Here is a 20000-nt window from a genome sequence, read left to right as displayed (position 1 = left end):
AAACCCATTCCATGAAGCTCTACACACTGTTCTTGAGCTCATCTGAAGGACACAGAAGTTTGGAGGTCTGGAGCTCTTGGCGACTTCTGTGACCCTCAGCATATGCTGACCCCACTCTGTGACCCTTAGCATGTGCTGACCCCGCTCTGTGACCCTCAGCATACGCTAACCCTGCTCTGTGACCCTCAGCATGTGCTGACCCCGCTCTGTGACCCTCAGCATGTGCTGACCCCGCTCTGTGACCCTCAGCATGTGCTGACCCCGCTCTGTGACCCTCAGCATGTGCTGACCCTGCTCTGTGACCCTCAGCATGTGCTGACCCCGCTCTGTGACCCTCAGCATGTGCTGACCCCGCTCTGTGACCCTCAGCATGCGCTGACCCCGCTGTGTGACCCTCAGCATGTGCTGACCCCGCTCTGTGATGTTGCTGTTGTTCCCAATCGCTTCCACTTTGTTATAATCCCACTAACAGTTGAGCGTGGAATATTTAGTATAATTCCTTCATGCCTAGAGCTTGATTTATACACCTGTGGCCATGAAGGGATTGAACACCTGAAGGGGAATATAGTGTATTTTAGGACCACTTAGTTTTGTAGTATCTTGTATTAATGTATAAAGCACTTACACCTTCTGTGTCTGTAAGTGATTTTCCCATGCATGCGGTTTCTGCAGGTTCTAAATTTGATCCCCTATAAAAAACTGTGAACTTAACAACTTTTTTTTGTGTGAAAGCGTGTGCATGCATTTTTTCACACGAATACATGCTTGCTCATAAACGCAGGGTTTATGGCGTAATAATCTACCCCTCTGTGTGCAGCATTAATGTGATGGTGCCGCAGGGCTCGTTGCTGGCGGTGGTGGGTCATGTGGGTTGTGGGAAGACCTCACTTGTGTCCGCCCTGCTCGGAGAGATGGAGAAGCTCGGGGGCCAGATCTCCATACGGGTGGGTCTTCTTTATTATCTGGAAATATTCATTAGTAGAACGTTATGTTTGACGCCCCTCTCCTTCGGTAGGGCTCTGTGGCTTACGTCCCACAGCAAGCTTGGATCCAGAATGCCACTTTGAGAGACAACATCCTCTTTGGCCGACCCTACATGGAGCAGAAGTACCGCTGTGTGCTGGAGGCCTGTGCACTGACCCCTGACCTGGAAGTGCTTCCTGGAGGCGACCAAACAGAGATCGGGGAGAAGGTACTGTCATTTCAGTCACTATGCATGACTTCTCAGTTCATTTAATGCAATTAATGATAAGAAAAATATGCCATATAGTATTTAATTATCATTTAAAAAATAAGAAATTGAATAATCTCTGACCTGGGGCTGGTTGCATAAACCGTTAAGACTAGTCTTAGAAGTTAGACATCAATTTTTTTCTTTAAGACTGTTCATAACTTTTTAAAATCAGTTACATAAAAACATAGACTGGCCTAATTTGATATGAAAAGTAAGACTGAATGCCCTTTGACTAACTGCTAGTGGCTCATACTAGACCTTTAGACACTGTCTTAACATAATGGCTTAGTTTAAGCAACTGGCCCCTGTATATCAATTCTGTAATACTTGGTCTAATTGTGAGCAATTTAAGCAATGCAATTACATACAAATGCAAAGCATTTTTTTGGGATTTGAGCTTTTCTCAGCAAATATAAAATGAATGTGATGATTATCTAACGTCATTTTTGCTTATTAGTATGGTTGAATTGGACCATAGAAGGTGGCGAGATTCAAAAAGTCTTAAATGTATAATCCATGACACAAAACTCAGTAGAAAGCAGGCACGATAACGTCCAGACAAAGGAGGCTGAGGTGGAGGACGTGGAGTAGGTGGAGGACAGGAACCCAGGAGAGGTGATGACATGAGAAACCAGGGTGGTGCAGATGGTGGGAGGAGCCAGGGAGAAGCCCGGACCAGGTGGCACCCCAGAGTCCAGCCAGGATGGAAACCCACTGTAGCAGTGATGGAGGGAGGAGCGATGACGGAGGGAGGAGCCATGACAGAGGGAGGAGCCATGATGGAGGGAGGAGCCATGACAGGGGTCTCCTTGACGTGGCTATGGTGAGGGTGACAGTGCCGATGGTGGTGGAGCCCTAGGCGCAGACAGAGAGCAGGTGGACCCAAGTGACCCTTAAGGAATTGGAGCGACTGAGGGCCGAGGTGGAGCTGGAGGGAGGGCAGAGCCAGGGAGAAACCCGGAGCAGGAGGAACCAGGTGGCACCCCAGAGTTCAGCCAGGATAGAAACCCACAGCAGCGGAGTCAGAGGAAGGAGCCATGATGGGGGGAGGAGCCATGATGGAGGGAGGAGCCATGACAGGGATCTCCTTGACGTGGCTATGGCGAGGGTGACAGTGCCGATGGTGGTGGAGCCCTAGGCGTAGACGGAGAGCAGGGGTGAGGCAGAATTGGAGCAACTGAGGGCCGAGGTGGAGCCGGAGGGAGGGCTGAGCCAGACGGAGCCGTGTGGGTGGAGAGCCGGGGCACAGTGGATGACTCGTAGGTCCGTGGTGTAGTAGGGGAGCCGGAGGTCTGAGGGAGCCCAGAGGAGTCGTAGGGCAGACGGTCCCTGGAGGAGCCGAGGCAGAGGTGGAGCCAGGGGATCCACTCACCCAGGGGTAGCTGGCTTACGGAAGTCCCCAGAGGAATCCACGTCACCGAGGGGAGGCCGAGGAGGAGCAGAGGGGCTGACGGGAGGCGTGCCAGAGTAATGAGGCGATCCCTAAAGACGAGGCGGGAGAGAGGGACCAGTGGACATGAAGGTAGGCATTCTGTATCGGGTTGTATTAGTGGGGGCATGGAATCATCCTCTTCCCAAATCCATTCCTCAGATACCCCTTTTCCACCAAGGCAGTGCTAGAGCTAATTCTGGGCCAGAGCTAGTCCCAGTTCATAGTTGGTTCGACTGAGGAGCCTTCTAAGAACCGTTTGCTTTTCCACATGCTGAGAGCCACAACAGAGCCAGTCTTATGTCACTGTATACGTCTCATCTTTCTCAGCAACGCTAGCGAGGCAGCGACAGTGTTGCCAAGACCGCGGTTTTCCCGCTGAATTGGGCTACTTCATCACTGTTGCCGCGGGCTGTTTTTCATGTCCGTGGGTTGAAGCGACCCCAATTATGTGATATTTAGCCCCGGGAATGCGAATTTTAGTAGGCAACCATGCCAAAAAACACATATTTTACCCCCAAATGTGATTTTTACCGGGGAAGCCCCCCTGGAACGCGATTGGGCTTGTTTTGAGAAGCAATTGGGCGGGTTTTGTTGTGAAAACCTGGCAACCCTGGGCAGCGGGAAACACAAACACACCAGGCTTGTTCGAGATGCATCGGCGCTGCGCAGACCGATCCATGTATGATATTTTAAAAAAAACGAGGAGTCATATGCTCTCGCTGGACTTGTTGTCATACGGTGATCGGTCTCTGCACAGCACCGCTGCGAACAAGCCTTCCATCAACAATGCAAAAGTTGCGTTACTATTGATTCACATGGCTTTATGATCCTACAGCGGTATCAAAACACAACGAAAACACAGCGAATCCAACGCATTCATGCAGTTCGCCGTAATTTGTATAGACGGAGATTACAAACGAGCAGCATCTGTTAGCTCCATTAGCTGCTATTTCAACAATGGCGGATCTCAAGTTTTTGTTGGTCTTGTTGACCCTGCCCCCAGCGCCTGACGTAATCGGGTCTTACTTCTAGCCCTGTTCTAGCCCAGCAATGTTTTGGTGCTACTTAAGAACCACTTTTCCTGGCTCGGAGCTGGGGCTTTGGGTGTGGAAACATAAAGAACCGATTTGAAACTAGGCTCTGGCTCCGATCTAGCTCTAGCAAGAGGTCCCTGGACAAGGCTCCAATTCATCCCCCCGTACTCCTCTACAACTCCCATGGTAGCACGCGATGTAGCCGGCACACACACCTGTTCAGACGCATCTTCGGGCTCAGTCACTCCATCTTGCGCTGGCTCTCTGTCTGCGGTGGGCTCAGGCGTCGTGCCCATCCCACGAGGTGGTGTCAGGCTGGGCTCTGAGTCAGGAGTGGGGCTGGTGATGTCCTCCTCGGGGCCAATGGTGAACTCCAATCCATTGTTCACCAGCACCCACACCACATAGGTGGCGAAGTCCTCAGGATGGCGTGGGCCAGATCTAAAAAGTCTGCAGTGACAACCCCCCTAGGTGGAACCAGGGTACCAGAGGCGGAACTGGAGCGAGTGAGGGCTGAGATGAGGCCGGAAGGAGGGCGAAGCCAGGCGGAGCCATAGGGGTGGAGAGCATCATAGTGCGTCAGGCCAGATCTAGACAGTCTGCAGTGACAACCCCCCGAGGTGGAACCAGGGTACCAAAGGTGGAACTGGAGCGACTGAGGGCAGAGACGAGGCCGGAAGGAGGGCGAAGCCAAGCGGAGCCATAGGGGTGGAGAGCATCATAGTGCGTCAGGCCAGATCTAGACAGTCTGCAGTGACAACCCCCCGAGGTGGAACCAGGGTACCAAAGGTGGAACTGGAGCGACTGAGGGCAGAGGCAAAGCCGGAAGGAGGGCGAAGCCAGGCGGAGCCATAGGGGTGGAGAGCATCATATGCCCCTTTTCCACCAAAGCAGAGCTAGAGCTAGATCGGAGCCAGAGCCTAGTTTCAAATCGGTTCTTTGTGTTTCCACACCCAAAGCCCCAGCTCCGAGCCAGGAAAAGTGGTTCTTAAGTAGCACCAAAACATTGCTGGGCTAGAACAGGGCTAGAAGTAAGACCCGATTACGTCAGGCGCTGGGGGCGGAGTCAACAAGACCAACACAAACTTGAGATCCGCCATTGTTGAAATAGCAGCTAATGGAGCTAACAGCTGCTGCTCGTTTGTAATCTCCGTCTACACAAATTACGGCGAACTGCATGAATGCGTTGGATTCGCTGTGTTTTCGTTGTGTTTTGATGCCGATGTAGGATCGTAAAGCCATGTGAATCAATAGTAACGCAACGTTTGCTTTGTTGATGGAAGGCTTGTTCGCAGCGGTGCTGTGCAGAGACCGATCGCTGTATGATAACGAGTCCAGCGAGAGCATATGACTCCTTATGCTTTTGATTCACTCATGCGTTTTTTAAAAATATATATCATACGTGGATCGGTCTGCGCAGCGCTGATGCGTCTCGAACAAGCCTGGTGTGTGTGTGTGTGTGTGTTTCCCGCTGCCCAGGGTTGCCAGGTTTTCACAACAAAACCCGCCCAATTGCTTCTCAAAACAAGCCCAATCGCGTTCCAGGGGGGGATTCCCCAGTAAAAATCACATTAGGGGGTAAAATATGTTTTTTGGCATGGTTGCCTACTAAAATTCGCATTCCTGGGGCTAAATATCACATAATTGGGGTCGCTTCATCCCGCGGACATGAAAAAACAGCCCGCGGCAAAACCACAGACTTGGCAACATTGCCGCTGCCTCGCTAGCGTTTCTGAGAAAGATGAGACGTATACAGTGACGTAAGACATGGCTCTGTTGTGGCTCTCAGCATGTGGAAAAGCAAACGGTTCTTAGAAGGCTCCTTAGTCGAACCAACTATGGACTGGGACTAGCTCTGGCTCTGAATTAGCTCTAGCACTGCCTTGGTGGAAAAGGGGTACTAGTGCGTAAGGCCAGATCTAAAAAGTCTGCAGTGACAACCCCCCGAGGTGGAACCAGGGTACCAGAGGTGGAACTGGAGCGACTGAGGGCTGAGGCGAAGCCGGAAGGAGGGCGAAGCCAAGCGGAGCCATAGGGGTGGAGAGCATCATAGTGCGTAAACAGTCCGGGCGAATCTTCCAGCGATAGAAGATCTTCGGTCTATCGATTCCAGGGATATTCCGGGCAGATCCCTGGGAAAAAATAAAACAAAAACCAAACTAACAAAAAAAAAATGGTCTGGTCTTTTTTTGCAATTCATTTGATTCATTAATTGGCATGTCATATAATTGATCATATGTTTGGTGTGTGTGTGTGTGTGTGCAGGGCATTAATCTGTCTGGCGGTCAGAGGCAGAGAGTGAGTCTGGCCCGAGCGCTGTACAGTGATTCTGACGTCTATCTGCTGGACGACCCTCTGTCTGCGGTGGACGCTCATGTGGCCAAGCATATTTTTGACAACGTCATCGGGCCTGAAGGGGCCCTCAAGGGCAAGGTATTATATATAACGAAAGAAACCGCATGGTTTACTTTATTGTGGTCCAGAGAATAATGTCCTGATCTGTGGGCCGCTCTCTACTTCCAGACACGCATCCTGGTGACCCACGGCATCAGCTTCCTGCCGCAGGTGGACAACATCCTGGTGCTGGTGGAGGGCCGGGTGTCAGAGATGGGCTCCTATCAGGAGCTGCTCAAGCAGAACGGGGCCTTCGCAGAGTTCCTCAGAAACTACTCTCTGGAGGATATCGTCGAAGACGAGGAGGTCACGGGTAAATATGAGATATCATCCATCCATCCATCCATCCATCCATCCATCCATCCATCCATCCATCCATCCATCCATCTATCTATCTATCTATCTATCTATCTATCTATCTATCTATCTATCTATCTATCTATCTATCTATCTATCTATCTATCTATCTATCCTTCATCCATTGTTCCATCCTATCTATCTATCTATCTATCGTTCTATCTATCGTTCTATCGTTCCATCTATCTATCTATCTATCTATCTATCTATCTATCTATCTATCTATCTATCTATCTATCTATCTATCTATCTATCTATCTATCTATCTATCTATCTATCTATCTATCTATCTATCTATCTATCTATCTATCTATCGTTCTATCGTTCCATCTATCTATCTATCTATCTATCTATCTATCTATCTATCTATCTATCTATCTATCTATCTATCTATCTATCTATCTATCTATCTATCTATCTATCTATCTATCTATCTATCTATCTATCTATCTATCTATCTATCTATCTATCTATCTATCTATCTATCTATCTATCTATCAATCTAATCTATCTATCTATCTATCTATCTATCTATCTATCTATCTATCTATCTATCCATCTTTCCATCCATCCATCCATCCATCCATCCATCCATCCATCCACGCTGAATTTTTTAAATAATTTTTTTACATTTTATGTATAATGCATAAATATAGATGTACTGGTATAAACCAGCCTTTGTTGATGGTTTTGTACTCTTTGTGGTGATGCTGATCCGTCTTGACTCGAAAAAATGAATGAGCTGTTCCAGTTGCTTGCCTTTAAATGATATTTATTGTTTAAAAAAGGTAAATAAACAAAACAAACATAAGTCCTATAAGCGTGTTACTCCAACACATGCTTCAAACATTCCTTCACACTCAATCTTGCGGTCAATGACTGTTGCGCTGGTCTCAGCACCACCTGCTGGACTGGAGTTACCGCCTTTACAACCAATTTCGCCCATTGCCTGCAGGAGGAGCACACACTAAGAAAACATAATAACTAAATGGAAAATATTTATAGCAAATAAAAGTTAAAGAAACAAAAAATGAATATGGCTCCTACACACCGGCCCCTAGTTGGCACCAATTAAAATGTGTAAACAAATAAGGTGCCATTACAACTATCATTTTACACTTTAAGTGTTTTACAATATAATATATATAAAAGTGAATACTTATCTATCCAATATGGCTTGACTGTTCATTTACAGGTTTGTCCTCTTCCATTTCCAGTAAGAGGCAGAGTTTGGGCACTGGTCTTTCAAGAATGCAAGTTTTTGTTTTCAATTTGACTTGTCTCACCAATCCTTTCTTATGTTTGTCTCTGGACTGGTGCTGGTGCTGGTGTTGCAGTGTCACTGGTTGATGAAGAGGAGGATTTCCCTGATGATGCTCTCAGTAATCACACAGATATGGTGGATAATGAGCCTGTGGTGAACGAGGCACGCAGACAGTTCATGAGGTATCTATCTATCTATCTATCTATCTATCTATCTATCTATCTATCTATCTATCTATCTATCTATCTATCTATCTATCTATCTATCTATCTATCTATCTATCTATCTATCTATCTATCTATCTATCTATCTATCTATGGCGCAGGCAGTTCATGAGGTACACATGCATCTTTAATGTCCTCTCGCCGCGCAGCTGCTTCTGCTTTATCTGCCGCTGTGTTTCCGCTTAACCTCACATGCAGATGAATATTAAATATAGTCAGTAACTGTAGTTTACTTTGGGTGATACTGGACTGCAATATGTATTATTTCCATCATACAGATGCAGAGTTGGACAAAGTACATTACTTGAGTAAAAGTAAAAGTACTACTGGTCAAATATTACTCCATTACAAGTGAAAGTTGTAAAGATAGATTTTTACTTAAGTAAAAGTACAGAAGTACTTACTTTTAAAAGTACTTAAGTATCAAAAGTAAAAGTAAACGCATTATTTTATTATCGTTGCATTGTTGTATGAATGCGCTGTTCCATCATGGTGGTTTAAGCCAGTCATGCTAGCATATCTTGAACTCATTTACAGTTTTTTTTATTCGCTTTGGTACTATTTTCACAACCAAGGTGTACATTTTCAAAACTCATAGTGCTAATATCACAACAGATCATCAAAAGTGGACTTTTTTCAAACATTTCAGCATATTTTCAAATGTGTTAATACAATACACAAAACCACAAAGTATCCTTTTCACTACACAAAATAAGTGTTTCCTCTTTATAAATGTTTCATTCACAGTAACTGCCTTTCATAAAGCTCTTACAATCAAACTTTTGATTTGCATCTCTTCTCGTTCACTTTAAAACATTTGTCTATTATTTAATCCAACTGATCTTAATGGTTAATCAATGAATCATTTGGTACACCTACAGATTTCTATAGATATTGATTATATAGACATAGTTTCTACTTTGTTTGCAATTTCGGATATGGATAACCATATGTAATGAATTCTTTTTACATTACAAGCGATTTATCTTAGATTATAACTACTTTGTCAAAGTGTGTGTGTGTGTGGGGGGGGCCTGGTAAACTCTACATTATGGGGACAAAATGTCCCCATAAAAATGGCAATATCCTAAATCCTTGTCCTTGCGGGGACATTTTTTTTGTCCCCATGGCCATGAGGAAACGTATAGATACAGAATGTTTTTTTTTTGTTGAAAATGTAAAAATGCAGAAAGTTTTGTGTGATGGGTAGGTTTAGGGGTTAGGGTTAGTGTTAGTGTAAGGGGAGAGAATATACAGTTTGTATAGCTTGTAACCATTATGCCTACGTATACCCAGACAGATTATAAGAGTATAAGGGAGAGGAAATAGTCAATGACGGTGTAACATCAGACTGATCAGAAATCAGAAGAAGGGCGACAGATGGCATCAAATATAACATTTTACATTACAGTATGTATGCCATGTGATACTGTAAACAGATTACCATGGTAGAGTCTGCCACAATACCGTAACTCACCTTTATAAAGCTCAACTTTAGATTCGAGTAATATGGTACAGTGAGAACATTTACTGTATTGGCAGCAAACTCTGTTATAGCACAGAGCATCATGGCTGTGTAATAACTTCATCACACCTTTTGATAACACTGAATAATGCTATTACAAACATTATGGATTCAATGACATAAGTTAGGTAATGTTAGTGTATTTTCTAATGAGGCAAATGTAGCCTCTGTTACTGTAGATAATTCAGCAACGAGGGAGATTTGAAACATGTATCTTATATTGTTTTCTGTTGGATGAACTGATTGTTAAAAGTACTAAACTGAAAGAAGATCACACTGTTGTGTTTCGGTGATTAAACCAAATGTTCTCATTATATATTATAATAATCTTGTGTTTGAAACAATGATTACATGGACTGAAAATATGTGCAACTGAATGAAAGCATGAGATCAGATTTTGAAAGAATGACTAGCTGTGTTACAAGTGTGATCAGTTTGGATTTTTGCACTAAGAGTTTTGAAAATGTACACCTTACTTGTGAAAATAGTACTAAAGCGAATAAAAAAAACTGTAAATACTTGTTTAAAAGTTACAAAACTCTTATCAAAGTCAAAATCATACTAGAAAAGAAAGGTTTCTACATTGTGTTTATTTGACAGGATTATGTACAAACATATTTCTGAAAGGACTTAACATTATTAGTCCAACTACGTCGTTTTTGAATGCTAACTAACATCATTGTGGAACGTTATGTGTTAGCGTTGTATCCACAAGGCTACGGCAACTTGGCGGATAAATCTATTAAAATCATTTAACCAACTATATTTTATACCCATGTTAATTTTGACAGCAAATTGTGATTTAGTGTTAGTCATAGTCTTTTGACTACAACACTTTAGGCATCTGAATTGTTTTAGTTTTAGTCTAGTTTTATTTTAGTAGATTCAATAGACTAAACTTCAGTTCTTGTGGTCTGGCGTCTGAGAGGCAGCTTTCTGTGCACTTTCGTGTCATCGCACTTTTTCAGACTTCTCCACGTCTGCTCTTCTGAATTTTAACTTTTAAGTATGATCATGGTTGTGCGTCTGGGAACTGCCGCCTTCTATTTTGCCATCAATTGATTAGTGTTCAAAAAATACTTGGAAATCATTGAACTTAATGTGATCCGACAAGAGTGATTACAGATAGGCTGTCTGCAAAAAACAAAACAAAAAAAACAATCACATTTTAAAGAAGAAAACAAATCATCCACTATTTTTCGAAACAGCTACGACTTTCAACTTCGAGGGCCTAGAAATGTAGTGGAGTAAAAAGTACGATATTTGTCTTTGAAATGTAGTGAAGTAAAAGTCGTAAGTTTCCAGAAACAATACTACTCAAGGAAAGTACAGATACTCAAAAAGTGTATTTAAGTACAGAACTCAAGTAAATGTTCTTAGTTACTGTCCACCTCTGTCAGATGAGTGTGCATGCATGTTGAATATTATCTGATAGTTGTGTTAGTTACATTTATGCATTTGGCAGACGCTTTTATCCAAAGCGACTTGCATTGCATTCAAGGCACACATTTTACATCTAGTCAGTTCTTGCTTTCCCTGGGATTGGAACCCATGACCTCGGCATGCTCTACTGTTTGAGTTATCTGTGCTCTTGTGTCCTCCAGGCAGATCAGCATCATGTCCAACGACCCGGAGAACCCGAAGAAGATGTCCCGCCGGCGCCGCTGCAGCGAGAGGAAACACTCGGAGCCGCTGGCGGAGAAGAAGGAGCAGAAGAAGGAGCAGAAGCTGATCCAGGCAGAGACCACTGAGACGGGCCGGGTGAGCCACTCCTCACTGCCTCCTCTGGGCACTCTCATCTTTAACTTCACACATGCCTTTGTTCATTTCTCTTTTGTTGCTATTAATAACAAAAGCCTGTGTTGTAAAATATTACAACAATTAATTAAACATTTAAATAATTTATAGGACTCATTTAGACCATTTTTACCCCAATTGTATTATTATATATTATATTATAAACCCATAATAAAATATTTATTGTAAATGTATTGTAAGAAAAAAACATAAAAAATTATACCTGACCTGAATTTTTTTATATTATAAAATATTTATTTTACAAAAACATAAAAAAATTGAGGACTCATTTAGACCATTTTTACCCCAATTGTATTATTATATATTATATATTATATTATAAACCCACCATTTTTACCCCAATTTTTATACATTTCATAAATTGTACCTTTGTTCATTTCTCTTTTTTGCTATAAATAACCAAATAAATCTATATTTTGACAATTTTTACCCCAATTTTTATACATTTCATAAATTGTCTTTGTTCATTTCTCTTTTTTGCTATAAATAACCAAATAAATCTATATTTTGACAATTTTTACCCCAATTTTTATAAATTTCATAAATTGTGTCTTTGTTCATTTCTCTTTTTTGCCATAAATAACCAAATAAATCAATATTTTGACAATTTGTACCCCAATTTTTATAAATTTCATAAATTGTGTCTTTGTTCATTTCTCTTTTTTGCTATAAATAACCAAATAAATCTATATTTTGAATATTTTTACCCCAATTTTTTATAAATTTCATAAATTGTCTTTGTTCATTTACCTTTTTTGCTATAAATAACAAAAGCCTGTGTTATAAAATATTAATAGTAAGAAAAACAATTAATTAAACATTTAAATAATTTATAGGACTCATTTAGACCATTTTTACCCCAATTGTATTATTATATATTATATTATAAACCCATAATAAAATATTTATTGTAAATGTATTGTAAGAAAAAAACATAAAAAATTATACCTGACCTGAATTTTTTTATATTATAAAATATTTATTTTACAAAAACATAAAAAAATTGAGGACTCATTTAGACCATTTTTACCCCAATTGTATTATTATATATTATATTATAAACCCATAATAAAATATTTATTTTAAGAAAAAAGCATAAAAGATTATACCAGACCTGACATTTTTAATATTACAAAATATTTATTTTACAAAAATATAAAAAAACATAAAAAAATATATAGTACTCACTTTTTCCCAATTTAAATGTTTAATCTCATGAGTTTTTTCTTTGTTCATTTCTCTTTTTTTGCTATAAATAACCAAATAAATCTATATTTTGACAATTATTACCCCAATTTTTATAAATGTCATACATTTTGTCTTTGTTCATTTCTCTTTTTTGCTATAAATAACTAAATAAATATATATTTTGACAATTTTTACCCCAATTTTTATACATTTAATAAATTATGTCTTTGTTAATTTCTCTTTTTTTGCGATAAATAACCAAATAAATATATATTTTGACAATTTTTACCCCAATTTTTATACATTTCATAAATTTAGTTTTTGTTCATTTCTCTTTTTTGCTATAAATAACTAAATAAATATATATTTTGACAATTTTTACCCCAATTTTTATACATTTAATAAATTATGTCTTTGTTCATTTCTCTTTTTTGCGATAAATAACCAAATAAATCTATATTTTGACAATTTTTACCCCAATTTTTTATAAATTTCATAAATTGTCTTTGTTCATTTACCTTTTTTTGCTATAAATAACCAAATAAATATATATTTAGAAAATTTTTACCCCACTTTTTATAAATTTCATAAATTGACTTTGTTCATTTCTCTTTTTTGCTATAAATAACCAAATAAATATATATTCTGAGAATTTTTACCCCAATTTTTATAAATTTCATAAATTGTGCCTTTGTTCATTTCTCTTTTTTGCTATAAATAACCAAATAAATCTATATTTTGACAATTTTTACCCCAATTTTTATACATTTCATAAATTGTGTCTTTGTTCATTTCTCTTTTTTGCTATAAATAACCAAATAAATCTATATTTTGACAATTTTTACCCCAATTTTTATAAATTTCATACATTGTGTCTTTGTTAATTTCTCTTTTTTGCCATAAATAACCAAATAAATATATATTTTGACAATTTTTACCCCAATTTTTATAAATTTCATAAATTGTCTTTGTTCATTTAACTTGTTTTACTATAAATAACCAAATAAATCTATATTTTGACTATTTTTACCCCAATTTTTATAAATTTCATAAATTGTGCCTATGTTCATTTCTCTTTTTTACTATAAATAACCAAATAAATCTATATTTTGACAATTTTTACTCCAATTTTTATACATTTCATAGATTGTGTCTTTGTTCATTTCTCTTTTTTGCTATAAATAACCAAATAAATCTATATTTTGACAATTTTTACCCCAATTTTTATAAATTTCATACATTGTGTCTTTGTTAATTTCTCTTTTTTGCCATAAATAACCAAATAAATATATATTTTGACTATTTTTACCCCAATTTTTATAAATTTCATAAATTGTCTTTGTTCATTTAACTTTTTTTTACTATAAATAACCAAATAAATCTATATTTTGACTATTTTTACACCAATTTTTATAAATGTCATACATTTTGTCTTTGCTAAATTCCTTTTTTTCTTATAAATGAACCAAAACCCCATATAATAAAATACATGTATTCAGTTTTTCCGATGTGGTGATATCTCTGAGTGCCTGTAGAAGCTGATGTGTGTGTGTGTGTGTGTGTGTAGGTGAAGCTGAAGGTGTATTGGGAGTACATGAAGGCGGTGGGCCCGCTGCTGTCGCTCTTCATCTGTTTCCTGTACGGCTGTCAGAGCGCGGCCGCCATCGGGGCAAACTTCTGGCTGAGCGAGTGGACGAACGACGCGCTGCAGAACCGCACGCAGGAGCGGGTGGAGATGAGGGTGGGGGTGTACGCCGCGCTGGGCATCACACAAGGTACACGCCTCCTCACACACACCACCATCACGTGCTCCAAACACACACACGCGTGTGAGAGCGGGAGATCCGAGCCAGCGGCTCTTTTCTGTGTGAGGACAGCATCGATCGAGCGATGGCGGAAACAAATCATTCTTTGAATCAAATGAGTCAATTGCAAAACGATTCACTTGCAGGGTTTCCACTCGTCCTGAAAAACCTGGAAAATTGATGACAAATTTTCCAGTCCTGGAAAACACATGGAAAATTAGAGAAAATGTAAAATGTCCTGGAAATTCTTCTAAAAAAAGTTATTTCTTTAGCGAGTATAAAGAGTTTATCTCTGGCCCAAACGATCAGCGCTAGCTGCAGAAAGCACATGTTCAGGAATGCTGAGTTTGATGCGTATGAGTAATATTTTGAATAATGATGTTTAATAGCTAATGCTATAACTGCTCAAATTATGCAGTGAATGTTAACTCGTAAGCTGCTCCCTAATCACATCATTTTGATATAAAGTCACATTTGTGTGTTATAAAGTCAGAATTTCAAGATATAGTCAGAATTGCGTGATATAAACTCGCAAGTCTTTTCTTCACAATTGACTTTTTTGCGCAGTTGCGAGTTTATATCTTTCAATTCTGACTTCTTTTCTCAGAATTACGAAATCTAAACTGCAATTGCAAGTTATAAAGTCAAATTCTGAGGAAAAAAAGTATTGCGACAATTTTCGCGTTTATATCACAAATATGTAAACTCACAATTGCGAGAAAGTCAGAATAGCGAGATAAAAAGTCAAACTTTTTTGCGCAGTTGCGAGTTTATATCTTTCAATTCTGACTTCTTTTCTCAGAATTGCGAAATCTAAACTGCAATTGCAAGTTATAAAGTCAAATACTGAGGAAAAAAGAATTGCGACAATTTTCGCGTTTATATCACAAATATGTTAACTCGCAATTGTATAAAATATAAAATATTTATTGTAAGAAAAAAAACATAAAAAATTATACCTGACCTGAAATGTTTAATATTATAAAATATTTATTTGACCAAAAATACTAAAAAAACATAAAAAAATGTATAGTACCAAACTTTTTCCCAATTTAAATGTTTAATCTCATGAGTTTTTTCTTTGTTCATTTCTCCTTTTTTTGCTATAAATAAACTTAAAAATTATACCTGACGTGAAATTTTTAATTTCATGAAATCTGTCTTTGTTCATTTCTCTTTTTTTGCTGTTAATAACCAAAGCCTGTATTATAAAATATTGGTAACACTTTATTTTGATGGTCCCTTTTGAACATTATGTTGACTATAAGTAAATTTGCAACTACATGTCAACTAACTCTCATTAGATTATCAGTAGACTGTCTGCTTAATGTCTGCTAACTCTTTATTGTGATGGTCCTCCAACAGACATTCTACTGACTATAAGTAACTTTGCAAGTACATGTCAACTTATTCTAACCCTAACCCTACCAGTCTACTAATACTCTACTAACACTCTAATGAGAATTAGTAGACATGTAGGTGCAATGTTATTTATAGTCAACAGAATGTGTTAAAGGGACCATCAAAATAAAGTGAAACCAAAATATTTATTGTAAGAAAAACAATTAAAACATTTAAATAATTTATAGGACTCATTTAGACCATTTTTACTCCAATTGCAAGTTATAAAATCCAATTCTGAGGAAAAAAGAATTGCGACAATTTTCGCGTTTATATCACAAATATGTAAACTCGCAATTGCGAGAAAGTCAGAATAGCGAGATAAAAAGTAACAATTACCTTTTCTTTATATTCTGTGGTGTAAACAAGCTTCCATAGTCATAATGTATGATTAACACTAGAACCACCAGCGGGTAAAAGTTACCCATGCAGATTATTACTGTATTGATACGGCTAAAAAACATATGCCACTGTATTATGTATTCATTATAGAGTCATGAAATGATCATTTTTAGTCATCAACTATGTTTTTGTCCTGTTGTTTTATGCTATTTTAAGCAGCTACACTAATTACTTTTTGATAACTATAGGCTAAACCCGCAATGGCGACGAGAATTAGATGGAAATAAATACATATTTGGGTGGTGTAATATTATAATAAACTGTCATTAATCCCATTATTAAGATAAGCCATGTTATTTAAATGACTAAAATACCCTAAATAGACAATGAAGAGCAATAATAATTACAGCACTGCATAAGATTTATGACAACTAACGATAAGGATAACACACGCACAGTTTGACCTAATTAATTATTCATTTGTATAGTTATATCATTTATAATTTGAATAAGAGAACAACACCAATAAACTTGGGAAAATCATGAAAATTCTTTTATTCATTCCATTATATCGGATTTTTTTTTCAGGAAACCGGCAGACTTGAATAAATAACAACACAGTAGCAAACAATACTCAATACAAAATTGCAAAACAAAAATGTATAATTAATCAAAGTTTGAACATTTATAAATAGGCTAAAGCATCTTTATTTGACCGTGTGTTGTGTTTACAGTTGCCGACGCGTTGCTCAAACACAGCGCGAAAATAGAGGAATTATATGGTTATATATAATATAGTTATAGTTATAATTATATAGGGGTAAATTTGACCCGCTGACGCTTATAGGTATAAATGCCCCGATTTTAAATCTGGTTTTATCTAAACCATTTTTAACAACAGGGGATTATAAAGAACACAGTTTTAGTAAAAGTCAGTGACTGGGAGACTTGGATATTTTATTGGAAATCTGTACATTTGAAAAACAGCCATGAGTAAATTTTACCCCGTGGCGGTTCTAGTGTTAAAGGATTAGTTCGCTTTTAAATAAACTTTTGCTGATAATTTCCTCACCCCCATGTCATCTAAGATGTCCATGTCGTTCTTTCTGCAGTCGAAATAAAATGAAGGTTTTGGATGAAAACAGTCCAGGATTGTTCTCCATATAATGGACTTCAATGGGCTCCAAACGGTTCAAATGTCAGTTTCAGTGCAGCTTTAAACGACACCAGATGATGAATAAGGGTCTGATCTAGACAAACCATCAGTTTCTGAGAGAAACCCAGCAGTATTTATGATATTATTTTACCTCTTATCAGATGAACGTGATCATCTCTGAGCTCAGCCATAACTTCCGGCGAGTGAGGTCAAATTAGATTGTGGTTATAGATATATCGATAGTAGATGCCTCATTCTACTGATCCGTGCAGGCGCTAATGAGGCATCTACGTATACATCTATGACCATGAAAATAAAAATAAAGGTGCCAGGAAGAACCAAAAAGGGGTTTTCACGGTGATGCCATAGAAGAACCATTTTTTTCGGTTCTCTGATGAACCGTTTTGTGAATGGTTCTTTTAAAGAACCATTTTATTCTAACCATTTTATATGCTATAAAGAACCTTTTGTGCAATGGAAAGGTTCTTTGTATATTAAAGGTTCTTCATGGAACCATACACCCTGACAAAGAACCATTTAAGAACCTTTATTTTTAAGAGTCTATGACCACACTTGTATTTTGACCTCACTTAACGGAAGTTATGGCTGAGCTCAGAGATGATCACGCTCGTCAGTTAAGAGGTAAAATAATAGCATAAATACTGCTGGGTTTCTCTCAGAAACTGATGGTTTGGCTAGATCAGACCCTTATTCGTTTAAAGCTGCACTGAAACTGCCATTTGGACCGTTTGAGGTTCATTATATGGAGAAAAACCCTGGAATATTTTCATCCAAAACCTTAATTTCTTTTCGACTGCAGAAAGAAAGACATGGACATCTTGATGACATGGGGGTGAGGAAATTATCAGCAAAAGTTTATTTAAAAGTGAACTAATCCTTTAAGTAATGGCAATAAACTATACGGCTTCGAAAGCAATATTTGGCATGATAATTGTCTTTTATTCCCACCGAAGTAAAATTGAAAATGGTTGCTGAAAAAGAGTGGGAACCCTGACGGCAACCCTCGGGTGAATTTGCTACGATCTGTCATTATGTGGAGAAGAGCCGCTTTGCCATCTCTGGAAGTCTCTCTGGTCCAGAGTGTGTGTGTGTGTGTGTGTGTGTGTGTGCTCTCCTGCTCCCCTAGCGCCCCCTGCAGGTGTAGTGTGTAGTGACCCCTCCTCTGGTCTCTCTAACACAGGCGTCCTGGTCATGTTTTCCTCCTTTACTCTGGCTCTGGGGAAAATCCAGGGCTCCCGAAAGCTGCACCAGGCCCTGCTGGACAACAAGTTTCACACCCCCCAGTCTTTCTTTGATACCACTCCTATAGGCCGGATCATCAACCGCTTCTCCAAGGACATTTACGTGATCGACGAGGTCCTGCCGTCCACGGTCCTCATGTTCCTGGGCACCTTCTTTGCCTCGGTGTCCACCATGATTGTGATCATTTGCAGCACGCCCATGTTTGCGCTGGTCATTGGCCCTCTGGCCTTGATTTACTTCTTTGTGCAGGTATTTGTGCTCTTGATTGCAGCGGTTCTGGATGGTCCGGCGGGTCAGAAGCCATCTCGGCTCTTCTTCTCCTCTTTTGCATGAGCGGCTTCATTCAGACGGCCGGAAATCTGATTTAAATCACATCAAATCTTCTTCTTTTGTCGATTTGGAGACGCGACATTGTTTGCTTATTCACTGCAAAACATCATTTTCTATCTTTAGTTTTTTTCAAATCTTATTTTGCTCTGATTTTAATGCAAATTGACATTTTAACATTTTTATCATGTCATTTTTTTCTATTGTATTTTTGCTGTTTATATTATTTTATTATTGTCTTGTTATTATATTATTACAATATAATACTTATATTGTGTAATTATTACTCAATTATTATTAGTGCTGTCAATCGATAAAAAAACGAATTAATCGCACATTTTTTCTGTAATTAATCACGATTAAAAACATTTGTTTTTATTATATTATTAAATTTTATTATTATTATTATTATTATATATAATTATATTATGTTTTTATTATTATATATTGTTATATTTCATAATCATTCTATTTTATTATTATATTATTATAATTAGTGTTGTCAAACGATTAAATATTTTTTTCTGGTAATTAATCGCATTTAAAAAACATTGGCGTTTTTATTAAATTATTATTATTATTACATATAATTATATAATTATATTATATTTTATTGTCATTATATTATATTTTACTATTATATTATTATTATTAGTGCTGTCAATCAATAATTTTTTTTTAATTAATTGCAATTTTTTCTGTATTTAATTGCGATTAAAAACATTGGTGTTTTTATATTGTTATTATATTATTATAATATAATTATTATATTATTATTAGTGTGTTTTATTATTATTATTATTATTATTATTATTATTATATTTGACAATCATTACATAGTATTTTATCATAATATTTTATTATTATTATTATTATTATTATATTTTACTATCATTACATTATATTTTATTATTATTATTGTTATTATTATATTATATTTTACTATCATTATATCCATCCATCCATCCATCTTCTTCTGCTTTATCCAGGGTTAGGGTTAATATAATTATATTATATTTTATCATTATATTTTTTTATTATTACTATTGTTATTATTATATTATATTTTACTGTCATTATATTATATTTTATCATTATATTTTATTATTATATTATTATTATTATTATTATATTTCTCTATTATTTTATTATATTTTATCATTATATTTTATTATTATTATTATTATATTTTATTATTATATTATTATTATTATATTTTATTATTATTATTATATT

General features: G+C 37.6%; 1 protein-coding gene across 3 annotated transcripts in view; it reads left to right on the top strand.

Moving 5' to 3' along the window:
• abcc3 (ATP-binding cassette, sub-family C (CFTR/MRP), member 3) overlaps positions 1 to 20000 on the top strand; it is a 118735-nt gene that overhangs the window by 61236 nt on the left and 37499 nt on the right. For 2 of the 3 annotated variants that reach the window (XM_079801700.1, XM_079801698.1), the window contains 8 exons: positions 818 to 944; positions 1016 to 1192; positions 5966 to 6133; positions 6224 to 6407; positions 7789 to 7897; positions 11069 to 11225; positions 14038 to 14245; positions 18376 to 18686. In XM_079801700.1, the coding sequence (XP_079657826.1) occupies positions 818 to 944; positions 1016 to 1192; positions 5966 to 6133; positions 6224 to 6407; positions 7789 to 7897; positions 11069 to 11225; positions 14038 to 14245; positions 18376 to 18686 (1441 nt within the window). The remainder of the gene's footprint in view (positions 1 to 817; positions 945 to 1015; positions 1193 to 5965; positions 6134 to 6223; positions 6408 to 7788; positions 7898 to 11068; positions 11226 to 14037; positions 14246 to 18375; positions 18687 to 20000) is intronic. The other variant, XM_079801699.1, reaches the window with a different exon arrangement.

Source organism: Gobio gobio, assembly GCF_949357685.1.
Source record: "Gobio gobio genome assembly, chromosome: 20".
Taxonomy (NCBI): domain Eukaryota; kingdom Metazoa; phylum Chordata; class Actinopteri; order Cypriniformes; family Gobionidae; genus Gobio; species Gobio gobio.
Note: the sequence above shows the minus strand (reverse complement) of the source record. Positions and strands in the feature narration are given on the sequence as shown.